This window comes from Notolepis coatsorum, assembly GCF_963971535.1.
Source record: "Notolepis coatsorum genome assembly, chromosome: 4".
NCBI classification, from domain to species: domain Eukaryota; kingdom Metazoa; phylum Chordata; class Actinopteri; order Aulopiformes; family Paralepididae; genus Notolepis; species Notolepis coatsorum.
This window is the reverse complement of record NC_140168.1, coordinates 48,950,588-48,975,214: the sequence shown is the minus strand read 5'-3', so window position 1 is coordinate 48,975,214 and position 24,627 is coordinate 48,950,588. Positions and strand designations below refer to the sequence as shown.

At 41.2% G+C, this 24,627-nt stretch overlaps 1 protein-coding gene across 3 annotated transcripts in view; it reads right to left on the bottom strand.

Annotated features, from left to right (window-relative positions):
• The window catches only part of LOC311227093 (putative ATP-dependent RNA helicase ddx6), a 48,430-nt gene that overhangs the window by 5,776 nt on the left and 18,027 nt on the right, over positions 1 to 24,627 (bottom strand). For all 3 annotated transcript variants that reach the window (XM_084312627.1, XM_084312625.1, XM_084312626.1), the window contains exons 8-9: positions 8,707 to 8,835; positions 8,463 to 8,579 (exon numbers count right to left, since the gene is read on the bottom strand). In XM_084312627.1, coding sequence (XP_084168753.1) covers positions 8,463 to 8,579; positions 8,707 to 8,835 — 246 coding nt within the window. The remainder of the gene's footprint in view (positions 1 to 8,462; positions 8,580 to 8,706; positions 8,836 to 24,627) is intronic.

Here is a 24,627-nt window from a genome sequence, read left to right as displayed (position 1 = left end):
GCTCCATGCAGCTCCACACATGATGTATGGCCACATGTGATGATGTATGACCACATGTGATGATGTATGACCACATGTGATGATGTATGACCACACGTGATGATGTATGGCCACACGTGATGCATGACCACACGTGATGCATGACCACAGTACCACACATGATGATGTATGACCACACATGATGATGTATGACCACACATGATGCATGACCACAGTACCACACATGATGCATGACCACAGTACCACACGTGATGATGTATGACCACACGTGATGATGTATGACCACACGTGATGATGTATGACCACAGTACCACACATGATGTATGGCCACAGTACCACACATGATGCATGACCACAGTACCACACATGATGTATGACCACACGTGATGATGTATGACCACAGTACCACACGTGATGATGTATGACCACACGTGATGATGTATGACCACAGTACCACACATGATGTATGGCCACACATGATGCATGACCACACATTAGGGATGCACAGAATATTCGGCCACCGGAAATTATCGCCCGAAAATGGTTAAAAAGGGTTCTAGCACTGAAAATATATCACAGAATTTCAAATAACAGGGTTACGTTCATAACCTAACGTGTTGTTGTGATGACGTAATCAAAACGCGGCTACAGACATAGCATGCGCAACGTGTAACGTGAGCAGCTTGGCAGCTCTTCCTGCGTTCTACAGCCTGTGATAACTCTCTAGTCTTGGGAGTCACGCTGTTTCTATGTAAACTCCGCGAGCAACGGATCCAATAAATGAGTCTTTAACATGCTTTATATCCTCGCCATTACTGCCCGTTAGGGGTGGACGGTATGGTCTAAAATCTATATCACGGTATAATTTGAAGCATAGACAGTAACGGTATATATCACGGTATCAGTGTTTCCGTTAGAATAATTTTTTTTGCCTGATAGGCAGGCTATATAAAGAATGACATCCTCAAGGCATGTAGATTTATAATATTTTAACTTAAAACTAGGCTACTTTTGCGTATACAGTCATTATATTCCAAATAAAATAAGTCCCGAGTCGAGACTCTGTGCTGCTCCCAACGAATCCCAATAGTATGCAACTGCAGAGCCGCAGAGTAGGGGCGCTTTCAGGTCCGGTCACAGGCCCGCTCAACAGCGCCCCGCACCCAACAGCTGAATTGGAGTATTGCACTGTGCAATACACAGTGCAATACTCCAATTCAGCCATTGGCAATTCAGCCGTTGGTAGGGATGGGTACCGAATTCGGTACTTTTGAGGTACCGAACCTAAACACGTCGGTACAACCGAGTATCGAATCAAGTGAGATACTGGGAGGAAAAAAAAAGAAATTATTTTTTAACTTTTTTTTTCTTCATGTCAACATTCACACGCACAATATATGCTTACCTAGGATTTGACTTGATTCAACAACAAAGCAGTCGGAGCAATGACAAGCCGAAAACTGTCGAAATTGTAGTTATTTGAAGTTTGGATTTTTTTTTTTTACGACTGAGGTAGGTAAATTACATTTCTTGAGACTAAAGTACCGAAAAAAGGTACCGTTGGGTACCGGTATCGATTCACAGGTACCGGTATCGGTTCAAATGTGAAAGGTACCTATCCCTAGCCGTTGGGTGGGGGGCGCTGTTGAGCGGGCCTGTGACCGGACCTGAAAGCGCCCCTACTCTGCGGCTCTGCAGCTGCATATGCTTCTCGCAAAATCCAGCTTCCAGCTCCCGCTGCCCAGCCGTCGTTATCAGAACACTACATGCATATCATAATGTTCACAGCAAACTGTAGTTGATCACCAGGTATGTTTTATTAACGCAGAATAATTCATATAAGAAAAACGATAGGGAAATCTCTTACCTTTCTCCACTGGTTAAAAATGCCAGGAACTGAAATTGAAACTTGCTGTGCGCCGCGGTGATATGTGTTTATTATGAAATGACAATTGCGTGTTGACACGCCCACTGCGCGAAGCCTCCTAAATAACTTTTTCCAGTTTGCACATATCTATTATCTATGACTAATTCCATCTATTTTTAGGGGCAAATGCGCTTGAAATAGTCACGCTGTGGTTACATGACGTCATTGCTATTTTAGAGCGGTTACAAGGTATAGTCAAAATCCATACCGTAGAGCAAATTCATACCGTTTATACCATATACCGTTTATAAATAATAATAATAATAGATTGGATTTGTAATGCACTTTTTGTTCGCTGGGATCCCAAAGTGCTACAGTACATGGTTAAAAACAGTTAAAAAAAATAGAATAAAATAGTTATTAGTAAAACAAATAAAATAAAATACAGAATAAAAATAGAACATAGTCAATTTAAAAACAGAGCGCAATAAAATTTAAATAAAAAGCTAACAGTCAAAGGTTTATACCGTCCACCCCTACTGCCCGTCGCGGTTAAAAACCTTTTTAACTAACGTTAGCGTTAAGCTAGCTAACAACGCTTCCATTCCTCTTTCACTAGTCTCTCTTAAGCTACGTCATCCCTCGCTAAGTCACAGGAGATGTAGTAAATACAACAGTCCTTCCATGTAGGCTAGAACTAGGGGTGGGACGATACATCGATCCAGATCGATACATCGATGTAATTATCAACAATCGAATCGGATCGATGCGATGTAATAAGATCGATTCATATCGATACTCTTATTTTGAAAATCCTGTGGCGAGTCTCATATCCGCCCAAGAACAACAGCAGTAGCTCCGTGTGTGTAGATGTTACAGCATAGCATTCTCCCTTTCTGTGTGTGTGTGTGTGCGCGCATCTTTGGAAAGACCAGATGAGGTCAGAGGAGTTTGATGTTTAAATGTTATTTAAACATAAACAATATAATACATAATAAATGTAGGCCTATACATGATCATGCAACATCAACAAATTGTTGTAGGAACGGTTTGGGAGAGGGAGGTTGTGAGTTTTGAGTTCCAAAAATTTTTGCTTAAAGTTTAAAGCTCAATATATAAAAACGTGGCACTTTACAGTGAACAGGAGGTCTATTTGTATTAAAAACAATAGATTGATATTTTCATTACCTTTTTTTTGTTGATCTAAATGTTACTGATTGTGTTAAATGGGCATATGATATCATCTCATATCGATCGCAGGCACCTGAATCTAATCGTATCGTATTGTATCGTGAGAGACTTTGTGATATCGGCAAATATCGTATCGTTGTCCAAAGAATCGATATCGTATCGTATCATGATGAAACTGGTGATTCCCACCCCTAGCTAGAACGCCGTGAATTATGACTCAGTAACCACTACAGTAACATCATTAAGTCTGCTATAAGCTATTCTCCCTCTCGTGTGTGTGTGTCTTTATGCAGATCTTTATGCAGTTTTAAAGCACCTTGGCTTTGTTCTGAATGCACTTTGTTGTAGTTATCTTACAGAGAAAAGAAAATGCACTGGACTTTAATGCACATTGTTGTATGCAAAGAGAAAATGTTTAAATTGTACAATCTTTCAGCAGTCAGTGTGGAATTAATGTATGCATTCAAAAGTGCAGAATAAATGTTTTATGGACCCATAAGTGATTATTAATATTATTTAAGTTAAGTTTTGCCATAATCAGGTAGCCAAAAATAAAAATAAATAAATAAATTAGGGGTGCACGATATTGATTTTTGACCCCGATAGATAATTTTCTGCTCCTCAAGGTCGATACAGATAACCAATATTGTATTATATATATATTTTTTAATGTATATTCCTGTAGTTTTGACCTAACCAGATTTATCATGACATGAGCTTTACTACTATGAACAATACAAAGCCAAGAGAACAGTTTTGACTCTTCAAATAAAGTGACTATATTTATTTTTCCAAATAAATATAATTTGAGTCAATCACAAAATTCACAATCAGTCAATGTCATTAACAATTCTTTCTGTACTTTAGTCCGGAGCTATCAATAATTGTATCGGGTTTATCGGGATGACGTCATAATTGCTGATATCGACCCGATAATTATCGTGCATCCCTAAAATAAATACATAATATAAATATATATATATATATTTATATTAACACATTGAGTGCCACGGACGCGTTGTCGTTAGTTCATGCAGACCTTTGAGTGCCCCCCACCGCTATATAGCGTTTGTTTGTCTTTTTTTTTTATTGGCGATTTTAATTCATATTTCATCAATCGAGCCTCGGGTTAGTGCTGCAGAGTCTCTCTGAGCTCAATTGGGAAGATACCGCCCCCTATCGTCTCTCCCTGTGGTTCTGCACCCCATTACTTTACACTGCTGAAGGGGGAGTGGCCAGTTTGCTCATTTTACTTTTCCCTCAAGCCAACTGAAGGATTGATTGTGCTCGCCGGCCCAGAAAACACGTGGATTATGTATTTACAGGACCCAACACTAATCAATAAGCGTGATCGATATTTGGAACGGCGATCAGGAATTGGAATACTCTTTTTGGATAACATCTGATCTCAGGTAAGGAATTTATTTTACCAGTCTTAGGATAATCGGAGCCGTTTTCACAAAGATATAAGTGTTTGCCCTATGCGTGTGTGTGCCGGTGATCGCTGATGAGGAAATGAGAGAATCGATTTTTCAGCCCGCCTCTATAGCGTGCATAAGTACACATATACTATCGATAATCTAGCGTTTTTGAAAACGATTCATAAATAGGCCGAAAAATGACAACGTTTGTGTATGCTAGAATATTCCAGTTTCCCATGTTAATGGCCGGGCACTGAAAGTGTTAATAATTTTCGGCCTTTCGGCATTCGGTTTTCAGCCAACTGTTTCCTATTCTCGGTCTTCGGTTTCGGCCAAGAATTTCCCATTCGGTGCATCCCTACCACACATGATGATGTATGACCACAGTACCACACATGATAGGGGTGCACAGATATGAAAATTTGCCGCCGATAACGATATTTGTGGCAAAAAAATTTGGTTGAAACTACTGTATATGTGCACGAGCGCCCATATATGTCACCCATATAAGTCTCAACCCATTCATAACAGAGGATCGCCAGCTGCCCCCTACTGGTGCAATGTCAAACCCATTTACTGCACATAATAAACCATTGATAATGGCCAATGGTACCAATACATACATGATACATCGGTGCACCCCTACTACCTGTCATCATCACTGTCATAATGAATGAGTGAAACACACTACCTGTCATCATCATCATCACAGTCATAATCATCATCACCACCATCATAATGAATGAGTGAAACACACTACCTGTCATCACACCACCATCACCTTCATAATGAATGAGTGAAACACACTACCTGTCATCACACCACCACCTGGGCTATTTTGTGTGTGTGTGTGTGTGTATACCGTGTGGGTATACTGTGTGGGTATACTGTGTGGGTATCAGACGGTTTTAAACTGTCTGGGTATCAGATGGTTTTAAACTGAGTATCAGATGTTTTAAACTGTGTGGGTATCAAACAGGGAAGAAAGACGGTCAGGTTTTAAACTGTGTTGGTATCGAACAGGGAAGAAAGACTGTCATGTTTTAAACTTTGGGTATCAAATAGGAAGAAATACAGTCAGGTTTTAAACTTTGGATATCAAATAGAAAGAAAGACAGTAAGATTTTATACAATACTCACTGGCTTTCATAACCTTACAGACTAACTTCTTGTCTTGCTCAAGACTTGTTTATGACTTATGAGTTTTAATAAGAGAGAGCACCATCTCTCTGAACCAAAGCAATGCATGGTGAGGGGTGACGGCAACAGAACAATCTTTATTGACAGTCGATTCTGCCAATTACGTCACACCACTAGCACCCACCTCCTGCTGTTCTTACCACCAATCGGCAAGCGTTTATTCGTTTTTTACTTCCGGGAATTCCGCCATAGCTTGCGAGAACCAAAACAAACCTACCGGCGCTAATAACGCTAGCTCCCCGCCGGTCACGAGTAGATTACCAGCGCTCCGCAGGATGACCAAACGAGGCATAATGATTTTACTGCAACGAATGTTATAATAAAACAAAGCTTTTCTATACATTTGTCTGATTGAAAACTTTATTAACAGATTGCAGAATGGGTACAACTCAGTACGGGCTCTATGAGCAAGGGAAGGAACTGAGCTATGAATGAGTAATGCTTGCTACTTGCTATGTTCGGGTAAATAATATGCTGATTAGGGGTGCACCGATGTATCGGTCGGGTATCGGTATCGGCCGATAAGTGCCTTGTTGACTGCAATCGGCCTATCGGCCGATAAGCTCGAATGTGCCGATGGCAGTAGCCGATAAATATCCATCAATTTGTGTAGCGTCAAGACAAAAAAAAGTTCACTTGCGACCTGCACAAGTTAACGCCGCCCCCGGCCCACACACACAAGCTACTGCATCAAAGTTACTACTTATGATTAACAAGGCATTCGTTTTGTGGCATTAACATTATATAGTTAGTGTTACACGTTCATAACATCAGCATATTATTTACCCGAACGTAGCAAGCGTTCATACTAGCTCAGTTCCTTCCGTCGCTCACAGAGCCCTGAGTTTTACCCATTCTGCAATCTGTTAACGTTTTCAATCAGACACATGTATAGAAAGGCTTTGTTTTATTATAACATTAGTTGCAGTAAAATCATTATGCCTCATTTAAGTCATCCTGCGGAGCTAAAAGCTAAACGTCGGCCGCGCCGTGTTGTTCTAGAAAACCTGTCGTCAAAATCAATGGCGGACAAAAGCAGGAGTAAAAAATGCAACACGCTTGCCGATTGGTGGTAACAGCAGAGGCGGGTGCAAGCGGTGTGTGACGTAATTGGCAGAATCGACTGTCAATCAAAATGTCATTGGTTGAGACAATAGTATCTCGCTGCAGCCCAGCAGGTAGACCATGCTGGGAGAACTAGTATCTAGCTGCAGCCCTGCAGAACATACTGGGAGAGAGATAGTGCTATTTCCTGATGTTTCCTTTTTTTAAGTAAGTAAAGAGGCCTATGTTCATATCGGTGAGCACAATTTGTAAGACAAATATACAGTAGTTTCATAAAAAAATAAAAAAACATTACAAAAAAAAGTCACTATTTAAAAAATATTTAAAAAAAATATTTTGCCACAAATATCGGTATCGGTATCGGCCGATTGTGTTAGTTGAACAATCGGTATCGGTGGCAAATTTTCATATCGGTGCATCCCTATGATGTATGACCACACATGATGATGTATGACCACATCATGGATGTATGACCACACGTGATGATGTATGACCACACGTGATGATGTATGACCACACATTATGATGTATGACCACACATTATGATGTATGACCACACATTATGATGCATGACCACACGTGATAATGTATGGCCACACATGATGTATGACCACATGTGATGATTAGGGGTGTAACGATGCGACCTCACGACGATTAATTTCAATTATTCAGGCAACGATTCAATGCATCATGAAATCTCTTCAGTTGACTACGATTCGATTAGATACATTTGATAAATTTTCTATCAGTTAATTCCCAAAAAAATATTTGAATACACAAATGTGGCTGGGGGAACCGATTCACTCAGCATGAATGGACTATAGGTCAATAAAAACAATACAAATTATAATATATATTTTTTTCGATTATAATAGATTCTAATTTTCAAATCGATGCAGTTGAATCGTCACATTAGAATCGATATTTCGATTAATCGATGCATCGTTACACCCCTAGTGATGATGTACGACCACAGTACCACACGTGATGTATGACCACACGTGATTATGTATGACCAATTGACCAGTGATGTTGTATGACCACAGTACCACACATGATGTATGACCACACGTGATGATGTACGACCACAGTACCACATGTGATGTATGACCACACGTGATGATGTATGACCAGTGATGTTGTATGACCACAGTACCACACGTGATGATGTATGACCACAGTACCACACATGATGTATGACCACAGTACCACACATGATGATGCATGACCACACGTAATGATGTATGACCACAGTACCACACGTGATGTATGACCACAGTACCACAGATGATGATGTATGACCACAGTACCACAGATGATGATGTATGACCACACGTGATGATGTATGACCACACGTGATGATGTATGACCACACGTGATGATGTATGACCACATATAATGCATGACCACACATGATGATGCATGACCATACGTGATGATGCATGACCACACATGATGATGCATGACCACACATGATGATGTATGACCACACGTGATGTATGACCACACATGGCCGTCCCACTAGTTTGGCTAGCATGTAGGTGCACGCTGCGGTGCCCAGAGGTAATGCCGAGCTTCGTATTCTCCACAAATGTCACATTTTGTTCTCACAAACCTGCCAAAATAAATGTCTGCAAGGAGTATACAAGGTACCATCACGTCGATTATAAAAGAAAAATGTAATCAGATCAAGTCAGTATATCTGCCCAGTGTCTGACCTGCATCATCTTAGCGTGGATGTAGAAGCAGGAGTAGCCCAGCTGGGTGATCTTCTTAGCCAGGAGCTCAACCCTCTGAGTAGAGTTACAGAAGATGATGGACTGATTGATCTGCAGCTGGAAAATGGAAGGGAAAATAAAAAGGATAATTACTTCAACATTACAATCTACCGGTAAGCTCTACTGCACTGAGAATAGTCAAGTATGCTGGGGAGGTAGCCGTGTGTGTGTATCAACCACTTACCCTGGAGAAGAGTGTGTTGAGGCAGTGGACTTTTTGCCTCTCTGTGACGTAGGCGTAGTACTGTGTGATTCCCTTCAGAGTCAACTCCTCCATCAGGTTGATCTCGTAGGGCTTCTGGAGGTGCTTGGCCTGGAGGAGCGACAGAGAGAGAACAGAGGAGGAGCCACAGAGTGAGTGACAACGTTTGCTTTATTCACCTGACCAACACATTATATTGAAAACGATGACAAGAAGGTGAACGCAGGCCTGATGTCTCTCAATGGTCTCCCAGTGATAAAGGGGAAGCCATTTGTAAATGGTTATATTAATACACTCTGCTGCTTGGACTCATTGCATCCAGACTGATTGTTGTACTGTAGATGAGAACTATTTTATTGCACTGCACTATTTTATGCAAATTTATGCAAAGGAAAACTTGTGAACTCATGTCAACGGGGCAGAAGACCAACTCAGTCCTATTTCAAGAAACTCAAGTGGTTAAAAACAGTCATTTAATAGACCCCTTTCACAGTGGCCATTCTGACATATCATAGCTAGGGATGGGCATTTCAAGTAATCTAGTAGTTGATCATTTTAACATAAAAATTTGGTCTACACCAGATATAGATTGTCCGTGTGTGCACTTCCTCCTCAATGTTTACTGACGCAACATAATAGTGCCACCCCATGGATTCAATTGTAACGGCACGTTTCAGGTGAGGGATTTAGTGTGAAAATAGTAGGGCTGACCCCTATTAATCGATTAGTCGACTAACCAAAAATGTTAATCATTCTTTCCAAAAGAAAAGAGGCCTAGAAGCGTGCCTAACGCTAATTGCACGCATACCAGAGGCTAACTGCCTACGAAAACAGGCACAGAGGCACTGAAAGAGGATTTCACCCATCTAATGAACACACTAGACTAGACAAATATCAAGATGTATCCATCAGTGGACCATAAGGCTGAGCCCGAACGTTGGTTCGTTACGCTGGCATTCGGACTTTAATTAATGGGTTAGAACGTTTGCAAAAAAAAAAAAAAAATCCATTTTTGGGTGGAGGTGGGGACCCGGGAGGTGGGGACGGTATAGCGGGTTACACACAACATAGCAGTGCTCATAGCCGTGCGGCTCTGGCAGTCAAGCACCATGCCCAAAATATCCACCGTTTGCAACAACCTAACTCTGAAGTACGATTTCAAACGAGTGGGAACTACTGGGATATGTCTTGGAAACAAAAGAACTGGAGATAAAACATTGTGGAGTAAACATCGCTCAACGCCTGGGTGAAGTGGCTGGAGCGGCTGGTTTGACAACGCAAAAGTGAAAGACTGCTCACTTGACCGCAGTGTATGGCATACTCAACTAAAAGTGAGTGCGTTATACGATATTACCGGTATGTTTGACTGCTGTCTTTTCCCTTTATTTTCTTCTGAGTGCTTTGTTTACATGAACAGCCACCAATGTAAAAAATTTTCTCACCGATAGACTATGCAATGCCGCTCCTAGCCCCTTACGTGACCGATCTGCAAGCCAGGACGCAGTCACGTAAGGGGCTATGCCGCCCCCCGTAAAATCTATAATAATATAATTAATTTTAAAAAAAAAACGAACGTTCGAACGTCCGTTCGGAAAACCGTGGCGAACGTTCGAACCCTAAAAACGGGGTTCGGGGACAGCCTTAGTGGACCAATTGCATGCTTTTGCAGAGGGCAAGAAGCCTTCAGTCGACTCCTTCAGACATTAAGCACCCCCACAGCCCAAATGGAAAAAAATATATATATATAAACTTTTTAATTTTTATTTTTTTGTCGACCAATAGTTGACTAACGGCACATTTTGGCCAATCATAGTAGACCATCCAAATCCTTAGTCGGGGACAGCCCTAGAAAATAGGGTCTGGATCTCATTAATGTAATATTTGTCCCCTTGGCCCACGGGAAATCCCCATCGAATCCGGATTATAGCATGTACAATAATGCTGTATATACATATTTATTCTTACTGTATATATATATATATATATATATACACTACTAGTGGTGGGGGGAAATATCGATACGTAGTAGTATCGCGATACTTTGCGTGGTGATACTGTATCGATACAGGGACGCCAAGTATCGATATTTATTTAAAAAAAAATGTATATATATATTTGTATTTTTTTTTTTTTGTATAAGGAAGTTGCATTGTTCATTTCAATACCCGTAATAGTACAGTACTAGTCCACACACACACGTGTGCATTCAGTTAAGTTGGAATATGACTGTAATACAAACAGTTCAGTAGGCCAGGGGTTCTCAACCTTTCTGCTGCCAAGGCACCCCTGTGTTCAATAAAATATTCCAGGGCACCCCTACATACGATAAAGACTTTTCCGGTTCTGTCTTTTTTGCTACAATGATGATACAATGACTCTTTATTTGCCGTGCTGTCGTTGAGATGTTTTGTTGTTTGTTTGTTTTTGTTGCTTGTTGGTGAATCTGCAAATATGAATTGCCCCACGCGGGATCAATAAAATTGTCTGAATCTGAATCTGATGACAAAAGTGCTTGCTTTCAAAATAATTTTTATTTAAGAAAAAACTGAAAATCATGTTTTTTTTTTTTAAATACAGAAAAGGATCACTAAAGTGCTATCTGTTGCAGCTGCACTGTTCTCCATAAAAATAGCATATTTGGATAAGTTTGACAATTTCTCAAAAACAGAAAATCATGTATTTTTTTTAAATACAGAAAAGGATCACCAAGTTACCATTTCTCAAAAAATATAAATAAATACAGAAAATAAGCACTCGTTCACTCAGTGGACATTTCTAGCTCAATGCGAGGTCCGCTGCTGCTGGCTAATAATACGGTCAATACGTGGGGAGATCTTTGACAAGGCAACATGCATGTTGTTACAAAGGGTCAGATTAAACCGAATATATATATTTATTACTTGAGATATATTGTATAGTATTTGTATATCGTCTGATATCCCTTGTATATTCTTTGTACATATACACGGAATATCCCTTTACCTAGTACAGGCCAGACCATAATATTCGTTCTCCTATTGGACAGCGATCCCCTAGGCGCCACGGCCATACCCCCCAATGTCTAGTTCAAAGTCACCGCTGAGACATGCCTGGACATGCCCGGTTCTGCGCAAGAATACGAGACAGAAATAAGGCTGGTACTAGATTGTTCACCTTACGTATAAATACGTCGCAGGTGGATACAGAAGTTAGTTACCCAATAAGTTGAAGCCTCACACCACGATACAACGTGCTGTGAAGTGGGCCCGTTTTGCCCCGAAATAGAGCCTTGAGACCGCGTGCGAATTGATAGCTGAAGTGTCAGAGTTTAACGCTGGATCGTCGAGTTCGACCTATTCTATTATTAAGTAATAGTCTATTATGTATAGTGTATCGTGCGGCTACCGTTCTACAGTGACCAGCATTACCAACGTTTCATCGTACCGAGCTAGTGTGCTTATCCAGGCTGGGCGGCTTAACCTGGTGCCGTCATCCGAGGAGCCCTAGACGAGAACCGTGTGGATATGTACACTGGATAACCTACCCGACGACTACAGAGCCCTTTTCGGCTGGATTATATTTGCTTTGGTCCTGTAGCTGTTGGAGCGGAGAATCGTCTACACCCACTGTTGTGTGGGATTTACCCTGTGAGGAGCACCGTCGAGCCCGCCTCTAGTACTCTGAGGCTGGCTAGCTTTCCTCCATGCGGCACTGCATACCGGAGAATAGCCGTTGTTCGTCTACGGATCAAGGGATTATTGCACTGTCTCCTGTACCTGGAGTCTCCTTATTCCTCGTTGACCCAGACTTTCTGCTACCGACAAATCCTCTCCCCTGCTGGCTTACAACCGGAGGGACCCCTTTAGTATCTCCAGCTGATCTACTAGTGTACCATATATAATTCTTATGATACAGGTGGTATTAATTATCTCCTGCGTAATATGCTCATGGACTTACGCTCTTGACCTATTCATGCACATTCTTCGCCTTACAAGCGCAACTCTCAATCTTGATAAGTAATGTAAGATAATCTTCGTGCTGCTAATAAATATTCTTCTAAACAGTATTTCTTGTGAAGCCGTGTTATTGTGGGTGTGTTCATCTCATATACCTGTGTACTGTATGGCCAGTAGTAATGTACATAACTCAGTAGTGGTTTAATGATACCATACTTATTCAATACAGTCAGGGAATTGTACCCCTCAGTTACACATGTCATCATCAAGGCTCAACTTGGCCCTATATTTTGTTTTCAGAGCTGTCATGGATGAAAAGCCAGCTTCACACAGATATGTGGGGCTGAATGGTATCAACACCTTAACTGCAGCATCATGAGATACTTGGTACTCAGCACCACACTCTGAAACTAGGGTCGCTTTCACACAGGGGCTGTTTGGTCCGGACTTTCGGACCAGAATTCGATAGTCCGGTTTTTCGGGTCTGTGTGAATGCGCGTCGAACTCGGTTCGCCGACCAAACAGTCGAACTCTGGTCCGCCTGAAAACGTCGGTCTCGGTTCGGCTTCATCGAACCAAACGCGAACCAAATATAGGAAGCGATTATTATTACCACTGCTCGCAGCACTCACTGCAAAACAAGCACACTGCATCTAATCTCTCTATCTATCTATCTGTGCATCTTGGGAAGAAGGAAGAAAAAACCCCAGCATATTATTATTACAGAGGCGCGCGGCTTATTATATTATTAATAAAACAGCTACTTGTGGGCACTCATAAAAACACTGTGGTCTACAAGTTGTTTAGCGAGAGGATGGTGGTAATGTGCTTCAATAGAACAATGGATCAATGCCATGTCAAAACTCGGCTCCGCTGATCTGGAGGGCTCCGCAGTCCACACACACACGGGATCGCAGCCACACACACATTTCCACTGTCCAATAGACAAGCGCCCTTTTCGACCGCGTGACATTGTTCAGAAGGTCTCGGTCCGCCTGACAGATTTCTATGTGAAAGCAGGCGAACCAAATGAAGAATGCAACAATGTTGCAACTTCACCCCCAGAACCGCACCGAGTCCACCAAAACTATATGTGAAAGCGACCTAGCTCTCCAGGTGGTATCAGATGAGATTTCAATGAGTTCTTCCAAGAGTTTGGATGGAGATGTGTCAGGAAGCTTTGTCTCAATGTTGTCTGTAAAGTTTTTTTTTTATCCAGAGTAACTTGGTGATCCTTTTCTGTGTTTTATTAAATAATGATTTTCAGATTTTTAGAAATGGTCAAACTTATCCAAATATGGTATTTTCATGGAAAACAGTGCAGCTGCAACAGATAGCACTTTAGGGATAATTTTCTGTAATCCAAAAAGAATTTGGATTCACTATAATATAAAGTGCCTGTTCACTATAAAGTGCCACGTTTTGATATATTGAGCTTTAAACTTTAAGTAAATTTTTTGGAACACACAACCTAAAACACCTTCCTCTCCCAAACCGTTCCTGCAATTGTTTTATGTTGCATGATGATCATGGATAAATTTATTATGTATTGTATTTTTTATGTTTAAATATCAACATCTGTCTGTCCACCCTCAGTACATTTACTATCAATATAATATAGTAGTCTGACTTCATCATATCTTTTCAAACGCACACACATAGAGGGAGAATGCCCCCCCCCCCTCCTTCCCAGTCCTCCTTCCAACTAAGTCCCCACCCTGCTGTTCTGTCGCTCTGAACAGGGCTTTAGCTTGTTGTTAGCTTATGCTAACGCGACATTAATTCCGGTCTTAAACACATAAAGGAATGGCAAGGATTGCAAAGCATGTTATATGCATTTGACCCGTTGCGGAATAAAACAGCAGGGATTTGTTTTGGGTCGCAAAAACACTATCCTTGCTGTGTTTCAATGTCCGCATTCCAGATCCAGACGCTGGCTACTGCTGCTGAGCTGAGAGACGCTACTGCTCACTGCTCAGCCTGCTGTGTGGACATGCATCCTTATTGGCTGTGTGCTGTAGAGCGGATATGAGTCACGACACCACGGATTTTCAAAATAAGAGTATCATAATGACCTTAATGTTGCTAGCTTTCGGAGCCTAGTTATTATAGCTAGAGCTGTGCGTGGGCAGAAATGAGACCCGCTATAGGATTTTCAAAATAAGACTGTTGTCATTCTATATTTTTAAAGAACATTGCCAGGCATCTCGCGGCACCCCTGGCAGCTCTCCGCGGCACACAGGAACCCCTGTTGAGAACCGCTGCAGTAGGCTACATGAAACACAGATTACAGTGTGTTGACATCCGTCTACTTGAGAAAATACCATGTTCTGCAATAAAAATTATTGAAGTGAGATGAACAGACTGAACTTTATTTTATTAGATAAAACAAGTTGACAGTTTTACTTTGCAGTTGAAAAAAGGTAAATCGCAATATATCGCAATATTAATATCGCAATATATTTAGTATCGCAATACTATCGTATCGTGACTCAAGTATCGTGATAGTATCGCATCGTGAGGCCTCTGGTGATTCCCACCCCTATACACTTCAAAAGTTTGGAGTCACTTAGAAATGTCCTTATTTTTTAAAGAAAAGCACTGTTTTTTTTTTCAATGAAGATATCATTAAATTAATCTGAAATACACTCTATACATGTTAATGTGGTAAATGACTATTCTAGCTGCAAACATCTGGTTTTTAGCAACCATCACTCCAGTGTTCCAATGGTACGTTGTGTTTGCTAATCGCGTTAGAAAGCGAATGGATGATTCAAAAAACCTTGAAAACCCTTGTGCAATTACGTTAGCACAGCTGAAAACGGGTTTGCTGGTTAGAGAAGCTATACAACTGGCCTTCCTTTGAGCTAGTTGAGTATCTGGAGCATCCCATTTGTGGGTTCGATTATACTCTCAAAATGGCCAGAAAAAGAGAACTCTTTTTTTTGATCCACTTTTTCTCCCATTTTCTATATTTTCTCCCATCCCAATTTCGTATCATCCAATTCAACCCTCCCCTGTCACGAACGCTGTTTCTTGCCTCCCACAAGCCGGCTGCAATGTGGACTAAGTCATACATAGCACAAGTCCCCTCCGGTACTTAACAGCAGTCGCATCTTTTCACCTGCGCAGCTCGATCTCTCAGTGGCGAGGAGTAACGCGTGGGAGGCTCACGCTGCCCCCCCGACACTTCCTGATTCTACTGCGCAGGCGCACCAACCGACCTGTAGGAGTCGCTGTCCACAACGCCCGATCCCCACCCATCAGTTTCCCACCCCCTAATACGCCCAATGTGTATTAGTATGAACGACCAGCTAAACTGAAAGCAATGTGGAGCGCTGGGCTTGAACAGTCGAGCCCAGCGTCTCCGCATTCGTGGCGAGCGCCTTGCCCACTACGCCACGTAGCCGCTAGAAAAAGAGAACTTTCATTATGAAACTCGACAGTCTATTCTTGTTCTTAGACATTAAGGCTATTCCATGTGAGAAATTGCCAAGAAACTGAACATTTCCTACAACAGTGTGTACTACTCCCTTCAGAGAACAGCACAAACAGGCTCTAATCAAGAGTAGAAAGAGAAGTGGCAGGCCCCAGTGCACAACTGAGCAAGAAGACAAGACAAGTACATTAGAGTTTCTAGTTTGAGAAATAGACGCCTCACAGGTCCTGAACTGGCAGCAAATGGTACCCGCAAAACGCCAGTGTCAACGTCTACAGTGAAGAGGCGACTCTGGGATGCTGGCCTTCTAGGCAGAGTAACAAAGAAAAAGCCATATCGAAGACTGGCCAATAAAAGGAAAAGATTAATATGGGCAAAAGAACACAGACATTGGACAGAGGAAGATTGGAAAAAAGTGTTATGGACAGACAAAATCGAAGTTTGAGGTGTTTGGATCACACAGAAGAACATTTGTGAGATGCAGAACAAGTGAAAAGATGCTGGAAGAGTGCCTGACACCATCTGTCAAGCATGGTGGAGGTAATGTGATGGTCTGGGGCTGCTTTGGTGCTGGTAAAGTGGTAGATTTGTACAAGATAAAAAGGATTTTGAATAAGGAAGGCCATCACAACATTTTGCAACATCATGCCATACCCTGTGGACAGTGCTTGGTTGGAGCCAATTTCCTCCTACAACAGGACAATGACCCAAAGGCGCACACCTCCAAATTATACAAGAACTATTTAGGGAAGAAGCAGGCAGCTGGTATTCTGTCTGTAATGGAGTGACCAGCGCAGTCACCAGATCTCAACCCCATTGAGCTGTTGTGGGAGCAGCTTCACCATATGGTACGCAAGAAGGCACTTCAAGCCAATCCAACTTGTGGGAGGTGCTTCAGGAAGCGTGGGGTGACATTTCTTCAGATTCCCTCAACAAATTAACAGCTAGAATGCCAAAGGTCTGCATTGCTGTAATTGCTGCAAAGGGAGCATTCTTTAACGAAAGCAAAGTTTGAAGGACAATATTATTATTTCAAAATAAATCATTATTTCTAACCTTGTCAATGTCTTGACTATATTTTCTATTCATTTTGCAACTAATTTGATAAATAAAAGTGTGAGTTTTCATGGAAAACACGAAATTGTCTGGGTGACCATAAACTTTTGAACGGTAGTGTATATATATATATATACACACACACACACACACACACACACACGGCCAAAATTGTTAGAACACCCGACAGATCTGAAAACATTTACCTTTTCTTGCCTCCAAAACATGATTTAATTTCATAATGTTCATGAAACATGCAGATGGTTGCTCTGAGCACAACAAATATCAGATGAAGTGAGTCCTACTGTTTTTATCCACTTTTAACTTTAATATTTGGTATGTCCACCTTTAGCACATTTCTCTGGCATAGTGTCATATGGCATATATTTCCGGAGAACTTCAACACTAATCTTAGCCATGTTCAAAGAGCAACATGTTCTTCAAAACTTTATTTTTTAGCGTTTATCGCTTTTCTGGTCAAGCATGACCGACAGTTGTAGGGTGAAACGGGAGAGAGAGCAGGGGGAGACATTCGGCAAATGACGGCGAGTCCGGGAATCGAACTCGGAGTCAACCAGATCCGTGACGCAGCACGGAGTCCCGCGACGCAGCGCGGTAACATGGTGTGCTACTGGAGCACCCGCAACATGTTCTTCAAGGCCACTTCTAGATCTAGAGGCTTTAAATAATACCAATTGGTTGTGTGGCCTCACTCAGTGACAAAATATGCCAAGTGTTCTAATAATTTTGGCCACCACTGCATATATATATATATTATATATATCAGTGGCGAATTTTCAGGGCCTTCAAGGTATTCAGAGAAGGCCCTGTGAGCCTCAGAAGAAAGAAGATATTAATAAAAAAAAAAAATGACTTTCTTTTTTTAATCAAATGTATTAAAATAGTTTGTGTCGCTAATCTGTTAAAACCGCACTGTTTCGCTCGCCATAGTTGTTTTCGCCCCATTCACTGCGCATTAGAGCGTTTTTGTACAGGAGAAAATAACAGCCAATCGGAGATTTCTTTTCACAAGTCACTGGGCAGACTTTCCTCCATCGAAGGTATTCTAGCATGACCTGCCTATACACTTTTAACAGGAGCCCAGGTGTGGAGTGACAGTTTGATCAGCAAATCACATTTGGAGCTGTAGTCAATGGGCGTAGTCTTTTAGATGCCAAGGTATGCTAGAGGGATCTTGCCCCTCGGCTACCGTAGCGAACTACTACGGGCCGCGTTTAGACTTGCCACGGCTGAAAACCGAACTCTGTGTCATGTATTCTATGGCAGATTTTCAGGGAAAGGACCCATCTGACCGTCTATTTCTTCAACAAAAAAAACTCAATGAAAGCATGAAGCAGCTATATAAACTGACGTGTTTAGTTGTAACTATCCCTGTCACCACTTCGACCATGGAAAGGACATTTTCTGCCCTCAAGCGAATTAAAACATATGCGAGGAATACAACCGGACAATCCCGACTCTCTGCATTATCCTCTATGTCAATTGAAAAACAAATTCTCCTGGATCTGAAAAGGACTGATCAGCTTTATGACCGGGCCATTGAAAAGTTCACCCAAACGGACAGGAGGATGGATTTTGTCTTCAGGTGAACCACGTGAAAATGGTGAGTGAAACAAATTAATTTATATTGATGGATCTGCCGCTGCGCATTTTATTTCCACACAAATATATGTCTGTCTTGAAATATTGGCTGGGCTGCTGTGCGTTTAATTTGGTAATTCTTGACTTGATCTTCAAATCTAGCACAGTAAAGATGATCTTTCTTTGAATCTGTAACTGCTGTTATTGATTGTGTGGCATTGCATGGCAGGTGGCATCAATTTAGGCCGATGTGCCGTAATTGTGAATGAAGTTATTAGCGCAAATATTAATATAGCAATTAATGGCATTGGTATTGGTTTCTCACTCAGTAGGATATAGGCAGGGGGCACGGGGAGCTCACACTGTAGCGTGTGTGTGTGTTCTCAAAGTGCACCAGATTGATGCGATGGAAATGCTTCAATCTGGTGCACTTTGAGAACTCCGGTACGCTTCGCCACTGATATATATATATCCACATCAGTCTGTACATACCGGCATTATAATCCTTTTTACATATCTGTAGATATATCTATACATATTACTTACCTACTCTTACTAGTTACGATGCTGGATCACTGTACATATTAATACTACAACTCTGTACATGCATCTGATTAGCACCATTACTCATTTATATATTTTATATCCAGTTTAAATCACCTGTACATTGTATATTACTACTGCATTTTACTGTTACATTTGCACTCTGGTTGGATACCAAACTTCTTTTCGTTGTACTATACTTGTGCTGTATAATGATGACAATACATATGAATCTAATGTGGTCTTTCCACATCGCAGGTCAAGTTCACTACTGGCCACCATCAACCCTTGAAGTAGCTGAAACAAGTTCACTTCAGCCCTAAATATGACCCACAATGCACTGCCACCCCCCCAAAAAAAGAGCACAATACCATGGCCCTAGTAAGCCTAAATGGAACAGAACCGTAATTAATGTCATCAGTTCGCTACATCTGTGTTTACCAAACGCATTGCAATTATAAGTATGTTCTTGCCAATTGTTTTGAGGATTATGTGAATGGTGTTGCATCACTACACTTCCGCCATTCGGTTGATATAGATACTCTTATTTTGAAAATCCTGTGGCGGGTCTCATTTCCGCCCCAAGCACAGCTCCAGCTATAATATCTATAGCTCCGGCAGCTAGCAACGTTCGGTTCATATCGATACTCTTATTTTCAAAATCCCGTGGCAACTCCGTGAGTCATATCCGCCCAGTCCGTGCTTCTGCTGGCATTAAGCAGAGCAGGGCTACAGAGCAGTGCGCCTATTTTGCGACCCGAAATAAGTCTGTGGTGTTTTTTTTCCCACAACGGGTCAAATGCATCTAACATGCTTTGCATCGTCGCCATTCCTTTATGCCCACATCGCCCGAAATTAACGTTACGTTAGCTAATCCTGATCAGAGGCAGAGCCATAGACTCTAGAGAACAGCAGAAAGTGGGGACTGACATAATCGTCTCTCCAAACACACACACACACCCCCGTTCTCTGTGTGTGTGCGTGCGCGCCCGGAAAGACGACGAAGCCAGGAGTATAGATTACTGAGGATGGACAGATAATGTTGATATTCAAATATAAAAAAAAATTATAAATGAATTCATGATCACCATGCAACATAAAACAATTGCAGGAATGGTTTGGGAGAGGAAGGGGTTTTAGGTTGCGTGTTGTGACTTGTGAATTCCAAAAAAAATTACTTTAAGTTTAAAGCTCAATATATCAAAACGTGGCACTTTACAGTGAACAAGAGGTCTATTTGTATTTAAAACAAGATTGTTTTTTCATTTAAATGTCTGGAAGAGCTAAATAATTTTTTTTTCAAATGATATTTGTTACCTTTTTTGAGTTGATCTAAATGTTACCGATTGTGTTAAATGGGCTTATGATATCGTCTCATATCGATTGCTGCATCGTATCGTGGCAGATATCGGCAAATATCATATCGTTGTCCAAAGAATCGATATCGTATCGTGATGAAACTGGTGATTCCCACCCCTAGTAGAGTCCATACATCCAACACCAAATCCCATAATTCCTTACATGTAACGTGTCTGGCTGTGTGACGTCAACTTGTCAGCATGAAAATGACAGCCAAACATGGCACTGCAACTAAATAACACAAAACAATAGGCACATTTGTGACTGTTACAAATACAACAAATATAACACGTTTTATACTTGTGCTATAAGATTTTGGCCTGTGCTACAAAACTATCAACCTCTGTAGCACCAGTGCTATGTGCAAAAAAAGTTAACGTACAGCCCTGGATATAAGTTGATATATGAACTGGATAGTTCATATAAGCCATTCTCCCTTTCTCTCTGTGTGTGTGTGTGTGAATTGGAAAAAATAAACCTCATAACTAGAGCTGCCGCGGTATTGATGTTTTCCTTACCGCAAAAATTTGCAAAATATTTCCTACCGCCGCGGTTATTACCGCACGCACACAAAAAATGTAAAAAAAAAAGTTTGAATACATTTTTTTTTTAGTAGTAGTCTACTCTTTATAGCATATAGCCTGCCTCTAGTCTAAATGTCTATCTTTAGAGGATGACTTTGCAGCATGAATATTGTTTGGGATTCGGCAAGCACGCATTAGTTATTGAAAGTGAAACACGGATTCGAAGTTTCCCCTCTGGTCGTGCGCAGTTCACTCGGTGTCGCGGGCAGGGGTGGTTACCCCTAACCCCCCCGACCCTTTCTTATTATTATTACTATAAAGTTACTACTTTATAATAAAGGCATTCGTTTTGTGGCATTAACATTATATAGTTATACGTTCAATAACATCAGCGTATTTACCGGACCATAGCAAGGCAAGCAATACTCTATTCATATCTCAGTTCCTTTCTTTGCTCAGAGCGTGCCGAGTTGTCCCATTCTGCGGTCTGTTAATAAAGTTTTCAATCAGACAAGTATATAGAACGAAGGGCTTTTATTATAACATTCGTTGCAGACAGTAAAATCATTATGTCTCGTTTAGTACTCCTGAGGAGCGATGGTAGTCCACTCCGGCGGAGAGTTAAAGCTAACGTTATTAGCCGTGTTGTGATGAGCTGACATTCAGGAAGTAAAAACCTAACACGCGCTTGCCGATTGGTGGTAACACACTGCATGACGCTACAACGTGTGACGCGTCTCTCTTCTGACCAATCAGTGGTCTGCAATATTTCACGTGACTTTTCTGGTACCCAATAGGGTCGCTTGGAACCTCGATAGAGGAGTAGGGTATATCTGCAGAGCCGCAAGCCCAACGAGAGGAGGGTAATTTATTATTATTATTATAAAAAACAGCGGTGACGCGGTATTCAGCCTACTCTGCGGTGGCCGTGATGTAACAGCGATACCGCGGTAATGTGGTAATCGCGGCAGCTCTACTCATAACCTAACTGGCACTGAACATTGAACTACACTGGCACTGTTTGCAGATGTACGGTTATTAAAATTAGTTAAAAACATAATTTAATTTTGTATAGTTTTTTTTGGTTAAATACTTAAATCCAAAGGAAATATAAATCGGAGAAATATGAAAACGGAAAAATTAAAAACGGAAATCCGAAAACAGGAACAGATAAAAACGTATTTCATAGGGCCCTAGTTAACCCATTCTTCGCCATTGACGGATTAAGCAGTCATTCCTCGCCATGCTTAATCTGCCAATGACGGATTACACAGTCATCGAGATCAATATTTCAAATTTCTGTCATGGCATTCATATTTCACCGACGGATCCTTGACGGGTGCTGTGGATCTCCACTCAACTCTCCAACGGTTCAATATCGCCACCTGGTGGCCGATCGGCCAACTGGAAGTGGGGAAGTGGGGCCGGAAGTGCTTGGTGTCCCCCCTATTCCGTCCGCTACTCGCTATCGCTCCCGGGGCTCCATCTCGACACACTGGATAATCGATCGGTTGCCATAACTCAATAAACAACGTTATTTGGACGTATATAGTATTATACAACCCGGAAATGGTTAATCTAGATCAACATCCCATAATAGCTAACTTTTTGCTCCACGCTGATCACCCAACGGTAAGAGGAAGCTGCGGTGAGTTTCAGCGTTTTTGATTATTATTATCCATACAAACTGCTATGATCAATATATCACCCATAGTAGTATATCACCCAAAGTAGGTGAACATCTCCATAGACAAATAGAGCTGGCAGAGGATGGTATAAGAAGGGTACAATGCCTGGCGAAGAATGGGCAGGGCTGTACGCTAAGCTTTTTCACTAGGGGCACACTTGCCCCTAAATGAGAAATTTAGGGGCAAAAAATATTTTTTAGGGGCACATTTTTAAATAACAATTTACCATTATTAAAAAAAATTTCCTCCTGCCTCATTACTGTGGTCCTTTTATTTAACATTTAAGTGCGTTTGTTTTCAGGTTTGTATCTTTTATAATGAACCAACTGAGAAAGTGTGTAAATCACTAATAGAACAAAAACAACAAACTGTGTGTGTGCGCGCGCTTGTGTAGTGCTCCTTGAATGAGACCACCACAACACACACACACACACCATTGCATTAATCAGGAGGACAAGAAACTCTGCATACATTTGTTTCACAATGAAAAGTGCTTTAGAAATCAAATGAATTATTATTGTAAATAACCCCATGAAAGATTTATTTGTATGGGTAATTACCTGCTTCATATTTGTGATGTTACTGGTTTCAGTGTGTGCCTAAAGTGATCATTGTGTTGGGCCGTTTATAGAGATCTATGCCAATTAATGTTTATGTATATCCGTGACTTTTTTTAATAAGAATTGAGAGGTATTTGTATATGTGACCTTTATTTTGAAAACCGTGTTGCGACGCAACCTTATTTACATTTGCGCTTTTGACAGTGAAATGTTCAGTCCAACTTAGCTGGAAGGAAAGACTAATCAAAAAGGTTTAATTGACCCGTATGAGGCTCTTACGGTAGGACTACTCACCTAATGCATAGCTGAACCTGAACGTTAGAAGTGTCCGTGTCCCCGTCAATCAATCATCACATCATCACATCAATCATCATCATCTTATTATCTCTCCACATCGGACGTGGTTGTCATAAGATGGACTGATATCCACTCCGTTGTTCTTTTTTGCGTCTTAAATGTATTGAAATGAGGTGCTTCTTTGGCGATGCAATAGCCCATATTGAAAGGAAGAGAGCCCACATTCAGTTTGGTTTTGCTTGGAATTATGGGATTTGGTGTTGGATGTATAGACTACGCAGATAGGGACATGGTCTTTAATCGCACGATAGACTACAAGTACCAGGTACTATAGCGTGACCCAGATTCACTCCACACGCAAATCTTATTTTTCACTCAGGCTATCGGTGATCGCAGTAAGTTCATTCATTGCCGACAGATTCTTTCATAGCACCACGACATTGTGTCGCACTGTACAGCCCTGGTTGTAGGCTAATGTTTTTTTTTAAATGTATCCAATTTGTATGGATTAATTTAGGAGTGAAATGCGAATGAAGGGTTGAAATCACAACTCGCAACGTTGCTCCCAAATAATATTTCCAACTCGCAACGGCCAAATTAAGGGGCAATTTGCGACGAGATCATCGCACTGTACAGCCCTGATGGGTTAAGGTGAGTTACGTAATAAATTCACTCTTAAAATCTGCTCCGCTCTGATAAACTGACTCTTCGGTCAGAGCGTCCAGTGTGCACTCTGAGCACTCAGAATTTCCTAACAACTTGAGTGCGCTCGCTCTGACACTGGTTGTAAATAGTTATGAGTGTTGTATGTGCCTCCCTGTATTGTAAATAGTTCATATGTGTTGTCACTACTGTATGTATAATTGTAAATAAGTAAATTTATGTGTTGTAAATAAATAT